At 44.4% G+C, this 11,638-nt stretch overlaps 1 protein-coding gene across 2 annotated transcripts in view; it reads left to right on the plus strand.

The window, feature by feature from the left end:
• The window catches only part of LOC121168223 (protein FAM81A), a 50,171-nt gene extending 39,321 nt beyond the window's left edge, over nucleotides 1–10,850 (plus strand). The window contains exons 6-8 of one of the 2 annotated variants that reach the window (XM_040998125.1): nucleotides 3,345–3,480; nucleotides 4,985–5,180; nucleotides 9,348–10,850. In XM_040998125.1, coding sequence (XP_040854059.1) covers nucleotides 3,345–3,480; nucleotides 4,985–5,180; nucleotides 9,348–9,472 — 457 coding nt within the window. In that variant the 3' untranslated portion in view covers nucleotides 9,473–10,850. Of the gene's footprint in view, nucleotides 1–3,344; nucleotides 3,485–4,984; nucleotides 5,181–9,347 lie in introns of both variants that reach the window. The other variant, XM_040998126.1, reaches the window with a different exon arrangement.
• The last annotated feature ends 788 nt before the right edge of the window (nucleotides 10,851–11,638 follow it).

Here is an 11,638-nt window from a genome sequence, read left to right on the forward strand (position 1 = left end):
CAGAGTAAGCAATAAAATACATTTAGTGACATCAGAGTTAAACTGCAGAATATCAGACATCGAAGCTTTTCCAGTATAGACAGAAGATTGTTAATTTCTCAGTAGTATTAGGGCTGCCAAAAGAAGATAGTTTAAGGATTTAAAAAAAATTTTTTTTCATTTATTTGAAAGAGAGAGAGAGAGCTCTTCCATTCCCTGGTTCACTTTCCAAATGCTTACAGCAGCTGGAGCTGAGCCAGGCCAGGACCAGGAGCCTGGAACTCTCCAGCGTGAGTAACAGTGTCCAAACTAATTGAGCCATCCCGAGATCTTCCCAAAGTGTGTGGCTGTAACTTGATACGGGATGCCGGCGTCCCAGTGCTAGTGCTTTGCTGTACCACTGCCCCAGAGCTGTGTAACACCTTCAGAGGCTGAGGCAGAGTCATCATTGACCCAGGAGCAAAACGAAGACATTTACACAAGTAAGAACTGTCAGTTTACTAGAAAACCTTCACCACAGGTATTTTTAATAGATTTCAGGGAAGAGGGAAATAATGCAAGAGCAAGCTCTGAGCTCAGTAAAGAATACAGTGAACCTTGGACAGATCTAAACTATAGGAGAGTCTAAACTGTAGAGTACAAAGACATCGTAAAACCGAAATATGGGCCAAAAACAACAAGTAAATTAGGACGGAGGTTTGTGAAACTAACTAGTAGTCTTTGGAGGGCAAAAGGGTATTGAATCACTTTAGATAGATCAGTTAAGTGTGAATAGTATGATTTCTATTACCAAAAAAAAAAAAAGTGTGAAAGCAGCTAAAGTCCTTGTCTTGAATACGCTGGGATCCCATTCGGGCACCAGTTCTAATCCCAGCAGTCCCACTTCCCATCCAGCTCCCTGCTTGTGGCGGGAAAGCAGTCGAGGACGGACCAAGGCTTTGGGACCCTGCACCCACGTGGGAGACCTGGGGAAGTTCCTGGATCCTGGCTTCAGATTGTCGCAGCACCGGCCGGTACAGTCACTTGGGGAGTGAATCATCAGAGGGAAGATCTTCCTCTCTGTCTCTCCTCCTCTCTGTAGATCTGACTTTCCAATAAGAATAAATCTTAAAAAAAAATTGCACTGGGCAAAAATTCATATCAGTCTTGCACAAGTGTTGGCAAAGATTCAGGGAATGGGGGGTGTTTACACAACTGACGACAGGGTGAAGTGTGCAACCACCTTGGCAAATAGTCTGGTAGTTTTTGGTTCAGTCGTGTGTTCTCATATCCAATAGACTCTCCTTCATCTGTGAGCAAGACACGCTTGCATATGGCAGTATTTTCATAACAGTGTTGTTTCAAATAACAAGGATGCTAACCCCAGACAGATACAAATTGGCACCAACACAAGAATGGGTAAATGATGGTGTACTGATACAGTGACTCAGAATTGAAGGTGAATTAGCCAGTTATACACACCAGAATAGGTGACTTTCATGGACATCATGTTCAGTGATAAAAGCAGCCGGAGAAAACTCACTTTGGACTGCTGTTCCATTTATGTAACATTTAAAAACACACAACACTGAAAACTAGGTTGTTTTGGAACTCAAACCAAATGGGGTAAAATTAAAAGAAATAGTGCATTCCGGCTATTTCTTGGGAATGAGGTGGGGTGACTGGGGAGTAAACTTGGGGCTGCTAGGGGACTAGTAATATTCTATATGTTAATCTGGCTGGATCAGTTAGGGTACTGACTAGCTTCGGTGCTGCGGCTCCCACATAATGGTGCTAGGGTCAGGAGTCCTAAGTAGGTGACACAGCTCTGACTGATGGCTCACTGTTTTCTGGGTTATTCTAGACCTTGCCCTTGGGTCAGTGAGAGTGGTGAGGGCAGAAGCTTGTGTATAAATGTGTTGCCTTTGTCACATCCATGCATTTCTCATTGTCCTACTAATTGTGTGGCTGCACTTAGCAGCCAGGGAGGCAGGGAAATATGTCTGACTAGGTGACGGTGCACCTGCTTGATCTGAGGGCTTCTCAGCAAGACAGAAGAGAGGAGACAGCAAAAGGCAGTTCATAGCTCCATCATAAGGAATGTTTATGGTCTTACTATTAAAGTCACACCATCTGTGTTAGGTTGTTCATAACTTTTATACACATCATAATAAAACAATTTTTTAAAAAGATTCATCTATTTTTATTGCAAAGTCAGATATACGGAGAAGAGGAGACACAGAGAGGAAGCTCTTCCATCCCTTGATTCACTCCCCAAGCTACCATGGTTTTGAGCCAATCTGAAGCCAGGAGCCTGGAGCCTCTTCCTGGTCTCCCACATGGGTGCAGGTTCCCAAGGCTTTGGGCCGTCTCCAACCGCTTTCTCAGACCACACGTAGGGTGTTGGATGGGAAGTGGGGCTGCTGGGATACAAACCAGTACCCATATGGGATCCCAGTGTGTGCAAGGTGAGGACTTTAGCCGCTAGGCTACCCTGCTAGGCCCCACATTAAAACAATTTTAAGTAATTAAGGGAAGCAGAATTATGGAATAGTCATGTTAAACAACTTGTGAAATATTTAGAAGAGTTCTTAAAAATTTTTTTTTCCTTTTGATTTAAGTTAGGAACTATCCATAATGAGTCAAGAGAAATTTGTGGATCATTCTTTATCATTATTTGAGAGGCAGAGGCGCAGAGAAAGAGACAAAAAGAACTCCCACCTGCTGGTTCACTCCCCCAAATACCTGCCAAACTTGAGGCTGGGCCAGGCTAACGTTGGGAGCTCAGAACTCTATCCAGGTCGCCTATGTGGGTGACAAGGACCCAGCTGCTTCTGTCTCGTAGGACCCATATTGACAAAGTTGGCATTGGGACCGAGAGCCAGCAATCAAGAGCAGGCACTGAGAGCGGATGCGGGCATCATACCCACAAGGCTGCACTGCTGGGTCCAGTCTGTTGAGATAAAGGGAGCCAGGCTGCAGTGCCGGGAGATAAGAGGAAAAGGAGGAAGAGTTGAGGGAGGCGGGGGAGCCTGGAAGAGCAGATCCCTAGGTGGGAACACCGTGGACTCCGGGCACTGCAAAGATGAGCACCTGAGCAGCTGTCACCCTGTGTGATCTCAAGGACCATCGTGCCAGCTCCCCAAGGTGGGAGGTGTCATCGGTGTATCCGTCCAACTGTCCCTCCTTCCCAACCTCATGCCCAGTGCGGTTCAGGTGGAGTTGGTGTGTAATCAGGAACCCGATAATCATTGCACTTTATGGGCATTTTATCATGTGTCAGTGGAAAAGAAAAAACAGAGGAGGAATCTGATACCTAAAGAGTCTGATTGTTTCATGTCATTTAAAAAGTATTTTGTGTATAATTTGCTAATTTTCTCTTCCAGATTTAAAGGTACAGTTGAGGAACTCAGTAATCAGATTTTGTCTGCACGGAGTTGGTTGCAACAGGAACAAGAACGAATAGAAAAAGAGCTTTTGCAGAAAATTGACCAGCTTTCCTTGGTTGTGAAAGAAACCAGTGTAGGTATTGAGATTTAGTAATAGTTGAGTAATGTTATCCAGTTGAAGCCTCCACTGTTTGACCAATGCCTGGTGACTTACCAATGACCTATTTGGCATCACTTAAACCATTTGGTGGTTTCCTGTGTTAGAATCCTCTCTGACGTTTTATATTCTTTTTAAAGAGATAGAGCATTCTGGTTTGTTTTTGGTTTACAAAGGCCAAGTGGCAAATTCAGTGCTTTCTGTTAAGATGACTTTACATTGTATACCTGCCTATCTCAAAGCTGATAATAACCGGCTTGGTCCCAGTTTCCTCTGGCTTCATGCTGCAGTCTTGCTTCTCACCAGTGTTAACCAGATCTCTCCCCAAGACCCCTCCACTGCAGGATAACCATAGAGGGCGGTGTCACACGGCACCTGCAAGCCCAATCCACCACGTTCTGTCCACTCTGCCTTTTTCCTCCCCCCGCCCCACCCTGCCTGTCTCTCCCAGAGCCTCGGTGTGCAGAACTGCTCAACAGCCGCATAAAGAATGCCTTCCCTATACGGTATGCAAAGTGGCAAGCAGATTTTTACTGGTTTGGGTTAGTTAGCATGACCGTTTCCTTCCCCTTTCTCTTTTCCTGCACTGCTTCTTCCTGTGGGACTTTAACCTTTCTTTCTTTATTTATTTTGCATTTCTGACTGTTCTCTCCAGGTGCAAAGCTGCTGAATTGTAGAACTGGCGTTGATAGCTGTCAGGAGACTCCAAAGCTTGCCTGTTGACGCAGATCTCATGCAAACCAGCCATGGGAGAGAACATGTTTAATGTTCCCGCTGTTTTCTTTTAGTATTTTCCCATATTTTCATCATACTTACTGACTGATCGACTTTGATTCATGTTAATTCACTTGCAGGCTTTGGGGTCTCTGTGTCCACTCTATTTGTACATGTAGATGGGCTTAGTAGTTAATAGCAAGCCCTAGGATAGTGGTGGGTTTAAGAAGACAAGTTTCACATGGAGGAAGGCAGAGGGTAGGTAATGCAGAACTAATGTGATGTCTTTTCAGGCCTCAATGACCTGGGATGCTTTTTGTTTGACTTTTTTTTTTTTGCCAATCTAAAGAGGTACCCTCAACTTCCTCATTTAAGGTAGCTGCTAGAGCACCAGCCACTGGGTCTAAATTTTAGGACCTAAAGGCAAAATAGGAAGGAGAAAGCATATTTCTCATCTGTCTCTTGGCTTTTGTTTAAAGCTGCCACAAGTTCACCCTCACATCTCATTGGCAAGAATTTAGTCACTCGGCCACATCAGACTCTGGAGACGGTGGCAAAGTGTCCTTTATTCTGGGTGACTTCAGACTAAGCGGAGAGCTGGAGCTGTGTGAGAGAAGAAAGGAAGAGGGGGCGTGGGGATGGGCCATGGCAGCTGCCGTGTGATTGCGCTCCCTGTAGGTTGTGGCTCGGTGATGTCAGAGCTCAGACACACGCAACACGTGTTCTCTTTGAAGTAACCTGGTGCAATTCTCTTCCTGGATCCCAGGGAGCCAGCGAGAAGGACATGGAGAAGAAGCTCAGCCAGATGTCAGCCAGGCTAGACAGAATAGAAGAGAGCCAGAAGAAGACTCTGGATGGGCAGAGAACAAAGCAGGAAGAGGAGAAGGTGCATGGGCGAATCAACAAGCTGGAGATGCAGATGAGTGAGGACATGAAGGAAATGAAGGCGGAAGTTCATGCTGGTAGGCTCCAAACAAAACACTCATGTGGCATCTTTTCTATTTGGTTCCTGGACCTATTAATTGCTATCTCCCCACTACTTCCTACAAACCTGGCTAATGGTAGTAACAGGGAAATCTCCTTAGTTGGTTTTCGAAGTAGCTGTGCTCTAGTGAATCCACTTTCTTTTTTTTAAATTTAGGTACGTTGAAGAGCCACCTAGAGGGACGGGGAAACAAACTAAGATTTCTTAACTTGCATTTGCTGCACATTTTCCTTAGTGCCAATCTTTTTAAAATTTTTAATAATTTTTAAAATCATTTGAGGGACTGACATGGTGGCATACAGGCTAATCCTCTACCTGTGGTGCTGGCATCCCCCATGGGCGCTGTTTCTAGTCCTGGCTGTTCCACTTCAGATCCAGCTCCCTGTTTATGGCCTGGGAAAGCAGTATAGGATAGCCTAAGGCTTGGGCCCTTGAACCCACATGGGAGGCCTGGAAGAAGCTACTGGCTCCTGGCTTCGGATTGGCTGAGCTCCAACCATTGTGGCCATTTGGGGGAGTGAACCAGGATATGGAAGCTCTCTCTTTCTCTGTCTCTTCCTCTCATCCTCTCGACAACTCTTTCAAGTAAAACAATAAATATTTTAAAAGCATATTTGAAAGGTAAAGAGGCATACAGAGAGTGTCAGAAAGATATACTGAGAGGGTTCTGATCAGATACACACGGAGACTAGGACTGGGCTGGGTCTTCCAGCAATATCTTATGTACTTGAGCTATGGCCACCTTCCCCCGGGGCCCATGATAGCCTGGAGCTTGATCAAGAGCTGGGAACTGAACATGGGTACTGCCGAGTGCAACATGGGAATCTAAACCACTAGGCCAGACCCCTGCTGTGTGGCAGAGCAGGTCAGGGCCCATGCCACGCTGTTTCACGGGCACACGTAGTCTCTGAGGGGCTTTTAGAGGAGTTACATGATCCTGTTTGGGTGCCATCCTGGCAATGAATGATTTCCATCTACTTGGACTTCAGCAGGGTCATTCATTTACTCACTCAGAGGAGCATAGGAGAGCTGACCTCCAGTTCTGAATTGCCGGGGTGAAAGAAGGGATTGTATTTAGGCTCCAAGAGCAGGAACGCAGAGCTGACACCAAGAAGGGGAAGTTACCCACAGACAGATGGAGCTTGCTGCGGGGCCAGCGTGTCTGTCTGCCAATGGGTTCTGAACCACACTGGTGTGTGCGTGAGCTTGGGAGCTCTTTGGACCTGGAGTCGGCAAGTGCAGGCTGGCTGAGTGACATCAGGAAGACCAGCGTGTCATGTGAGAAGAGGGACTGCGTTATCTGCCAGCTCCTCCTTATCCTGGGACTCCATGAGTTTCCCTTTGTGGAGCTGTTCTATTTTGGCCACATGGAAAGAAAAGTAGCTATTTAAATCTCAAGAATAATTTTTTTGTTACTACTGAAAGTTGATTTTTTTTTTAAAAAAAAAGTAGGAACTGTAATTAAACTTAAGAATTGGGGAACTTACAAAAATGAATTTTCCTTCTGGTGTTTTGTGGGGTTATCAAATATGACATTTGACTACTTCAGTGATGCTTGTAACATTTCCTATGTAAATTTCTCATTAGTGATTCAACATACCACTGAAATGGTTAATATTTAATTTCTAATAAGACATGTAAATTTATTTTGTAAAATTAAAAGTGACTTTTATTGTGGCCGGTGCCACGGCATAGTAGATTAAGTTTCTGCGTCTGGTTCTGGCATCTCATATAGACGCCAGTTCATGTCCCAGTTGTTCTACCTCAATTCAGCTCCCTGGCTGTGGCCTGGAAAAGCAGCAGAGGATGGCCCAAGTTTGGGGGCTCCTGCACCCACGTGGGAAACATGGCCATTGTGGCCATTGGGGAGCAAACCCGCTGAGGGAGGATCTCTCTCTTCTCTAACTCTGCCTTCAAATGAAAATAAAACTCATTTTTACAAATGTGTCTTTTAATACAACGAAAATACATTTCCCAGTGAATTATCAATTACAAAAAGTTTAAAGTAAATGTTCGGAAATTTACTTTTCAAAGTAAAATTTTTCTTCTCTTTCCCAGAGGTCATTGTATATTTGTTTCTATACAAACAGGACATTTATGTACTTTTTCAAGGGAAAGCACATGCCATATGTGCTGACTTATGACCTGTTAATTTTTAATAATAATAATATGTGCTATCTTTTCACATTGGCAAAACATTTTTTTTCAGAGTTTGTTTGATTTGAAAGGGAGAGAGAGACAGAAACCTGTTATGTGCTGATTCACTCCTTGCGTGTCTGCAGTAGCCAGGGCAGAGGCCAGTCAAGAACAGAATTCCAGAACTCAGTGCAGGTCTCCCCTCTGAGTGGTTGGGACTCAAGCACCTGTCACCTGCTGCCTCCCAGGATGCTCCGGTATGGGAGCAGGGCAGGACTCCAAGCCAGATGTCCCGGTATGGGATGCGAGTGTCCCAAGTGGCTTCGTCAGTGCTGTGCTGCATGGCTGTCCCAAAAACATTATTTTTAATGAATCATTTTATACCATTTTTTTTTGAAGAATGGTTCCATAATGGAAATATTCTGAGAGGAAAAACTCTAAAATTTAGTAATGAAGATGAGACTATTTTTAGAAACCAGGAAACTTTTTTAAATTTAGAGAAGTGGTAGGAATGGTCCAAAAATTCATGATTTATTTTAGTTCATGAAATTTTAATAATTCGTGCAGTCATTGGCATTTTGGAAATATGGCTAAATAGCTTCCCATTCTCCCTATCATGGACCTTGGTAACATCCATTTTATTTTCTATCTCTATATATTCAACTTTTTTAAAAATTCCACAAATGAGATCGCGGAGTTTTTCTTTCCATGTCTGGCTTATTCCAGTTAGCACAGTGTGTTGTGGATTTATCCTGGCTGTGGTCAAGTGACAGGATCTTCTTCCATCAGGCTGAACATCTTGTGTGCTGCAGAATGGGTCTGTAGTTGGGCTTCTTGGTAGCTGTCTCTGTGTTGGTGACGTCATTCCTGCAGTGATGCCCATGGCCTGGCTCCATGCTTGGCCCCTGTGAATAATGTTCTAGTGAACGTGGCAGTGCAGATAACGGTTCTAGGACACGGGTGATTCCAACATCAGCTGGGTGTAGACCTTAGCAGCGGGCTGGCTGGATGACGGGGTAGTTCTGGTTTGGATGTCCTTAGGATCCTCCCTGCTGGTTTGCAGTGGGTCTTCCTTTCCACAGCTCTGCCTGAAGTGTGCTGGGGCTTCCTGTTCTTCACATCCCACCAGCCATCCTGACAGGTGGGGTCTGGGGTCAGAGCTCACGGCCCACGTGACTTGCCTTGCCTCTAGGATCAAAGATACAGAGCACTTTTCCGAGTGCTTCGGGCTGTAATCCCGAATCAGACAGCGTCTTTAGTTATCATGTTTCCCTATGTAATATTTCATTGTGTATTAAATGCCAAGTTTTAGTGACCCTGCCTTTTTTTTTAAAAAAAGATTTATTTATTGACTTATTTGAAAGGCAGATTTGGGTAGGGAAAGAAAGAGAGAGAGGAATCTTCCAGTTCCTGGCTCACTCCCTGAAGAGCCACACTGGCCAAGGCTGAAGCTAGAGTCTGGAACTCCATCTGGGTCTCCAGTGTGGCCGACGGGGCCCAGACACTTGGGCCATCTTCACCTGCTTTCCCAGGGGCATTAGCAAGAAGCTGGATTAGAAGTGGGGCATCCAGCTCTTGAACTGGCAGCTGTACGGGATGCTGGCACTGTAGATTGCAGCTTAACTTGCTATGCTGAAACACTGGTCAGACCTTGACCTTTTTGTAGATTAGTTTGGTTGTTTTGGACATAATCCAGGTTGCACACTTTGGGTAGAAGTGCCATAGAACAGATGACCCGTCCTTCTAGGGGGTCTTTATCAGCAGGTGCATGCTGTTGCCTTCCCCCGTTAGCTATGGTTAGTGTGGCATCTGCCAGGTTCCATCATTGCAATAGTTCCCCTCACTCCCTTGTCAGTAGAATCCTGTGGAATTACTGAACTCTGTCATTTCCCATCACACTTTTTAGCATCTGTTGATCATTTGTGCCAACATTGACTTGAAGCTATGGAATCTCCTATGGCATTTTTTTTTTTTAATTAACACTTGTGAAATTTGCCTCTCCCTAAAGGGTTTACAGCCATCTATGAAAGCATAGGATCCCTCAGGCAAGTTCTCGAGACCAAGATGAAGCTGGACAAGGACCAGCTCCAGAAGCAAATCCAGCAGATGCAGAAGCCGGAAGCTCCCGTGTGAAGGAGCAGGGACAAGGACCTGGGGGCGGGGCGGGGGGGGGGGATGTCTGCCAGCGGGGCTAGGAGCAAGAGACCTCTGTGGCCAGGCCGTTGCTACATTCAGCACTGTTCACCCAGGGCGTGCATGCGCCAAGAAACGTGTTTTCATGGGTCTAAATGTTTCCTTCCCCGCCAACCCCGGTCTTGAAACGAATCTCTCTTGAAACGTTAAATACATGGTCTGCCACTTTATCCCACCTCTCTAAATGCAGTGCCACCCTCTTCCCCCAGGTGAAAAACAAAAAGGCTTTTGTCTCCTTCGTTTTATGAATGAAAAGACTTCACCGTTTTTCTCTGATGCTCCACATTCTAGCCAAGACCAGTTGCTGTTGTTTTTTTTTTTAATGTCCTGATGATGCTTTTTTTTTTTAATTAAGAAACGAATAAGTGGTCACAGGTGTGTGTCACTCCTCACCCTAAATGAAGAGAACGTGCCAAGGGAGTCCAATTCAACTTGGAGTCCGTGTTTCGGTTTCACTCTTGTATGTGCGTGTCTTATATTGATTATCTTTCTGTATCTCTTTTTTGTCTTTTGTAAGGGGAAGAGATTTAACTCTTGGGGAAGAAACTCTATCATTTATATAATGAAAATAGTTTAAAATTGATAATTGCCATAATACTTGCAAATTCAACAGAAACTTAAGACGCTTAGATAAAGCAAGGCACAACATCGGACCACAGATCAGGTTTTAATATTTAAAACTATTTTTGAATTATCCACAGCCTATATAGTGATAGCCATACAATTAGTGATGAATTGCACAATTTCTTATTCATCAATCAGAATGTACGAATTTTTTGGCTTGAAGGTCTTTCTAAATGTTTCCCAAATTGGCACCAAGTGCTAGGTTTCTATCCACCTGTTAGAACTGTACCCTTGTGCCTTGGTTTTGTCATGTCAGTGCACTGCACCCTACAAGAGCTTTGCAGACAAAATAAGCAGCATGATAATGCATCAGAACTATGATGTAAAAATGGGATCCTATGTATTTTTTTAAATGTTCTTCAGATTTTATCACTGTTAAGACATGTTCGGTATTAATGGAATAGAAATTCCTACTTTTGTATGGGATTAAGACTCAAATTGATACTGCATTTATAACACTGTCAACAGATTTTCATCTTGCACCACTTTGTAGATAACGGGTGTTTTATTTTCAGTCTCTATATCTGCTTAGTCTTGAAAATTGGCGACAGAGCTGCGTGTTCATCTGTGTGTGTAATAACCCATAGCAAGGTGCACTGTGTTAAATTGAGAGGTTACCCTAGGACAAAGAATAGGAATATTTAAAAATTTCAAAAGACTTTTTAAAAAAATTTGCTTGTTTGCCAAGGACTCAGGAAAAAAAAAACATTTTCTATTTTTAGGATAAATCATAAATAGAATATAGAACTGGCAATTACTGTTTACCCATACAAAATATGCTGCTGAAGTGCACAATATTTTACCATCCATCGCTTGATAAATAAGAAAAATTTTGTTTTTTAAATTGGGACATGCAAGGTTATGTAAGGAATATGGCATCCAACATGTTTTCCTTATTTCATTCCAGAGCTTTTCATCTCCATATAGTGAGGCTACTTAGATTAAACAAACAGACAAACAGAAGCTGAGGCTGTTTGGCTGTCTGAAAGTGAATTGCTTTTTGTGGTAGCGTGAACCACGTGTCTTGTAGTTCTCCCCGTGTATGCACAGGCTCAGCGCAGTGGGCCACGCCCCTCCGGCGTCTTGCTCTGAGGTCTCCGAGGCGGAAGGATCAGCACACCCGGGCAGAGGCACACAGGCGACAGGGCCTGATGCAAAGCAGGGGATGCTTGGCTGTGGGCTGGGTTTCTCAGGTGCTTCTGACCTTACCAGGCCCCTGCCGTGAGCTACCGTGAGCTACCACCAGAGGGCTCCACTTGGCTACTTGTTGGATTTGCCTGGGGCAATTAGATGCTGAGCTGTGGTGGGACCTGTGGAATCAGGGTCTCGCAGAAGGTCGGGGGAGGCCCGCCCAGGTGACCCCATGAGCAGCTCAGATGGGGACCCGCCACGCTCCAGAAATCTCACCAAAGCTTAAATGAGAATCCGCTTCCCTGTTTTTTCCTTTCCCAGAAATTTGCAATAAAAAGAATAAAATTTCCA

This window comes from Ochotona curzoniae, unplaced genomic scaffold (genome assembly GCF_017591425.1).
Source record: "Ochotona curzoniae isolate NIBS_2020 unplaced genomic scaffold, NIBS_Ocur_1.0 patch78, whole genome shotgun sequence".
Taxonomy (NCBI): Eukaryota; Metazoa; Chordata; class Mammalia; order Lagomorpha; family Ochotonidae; genus Ochotona; species Ochotona curzoniae.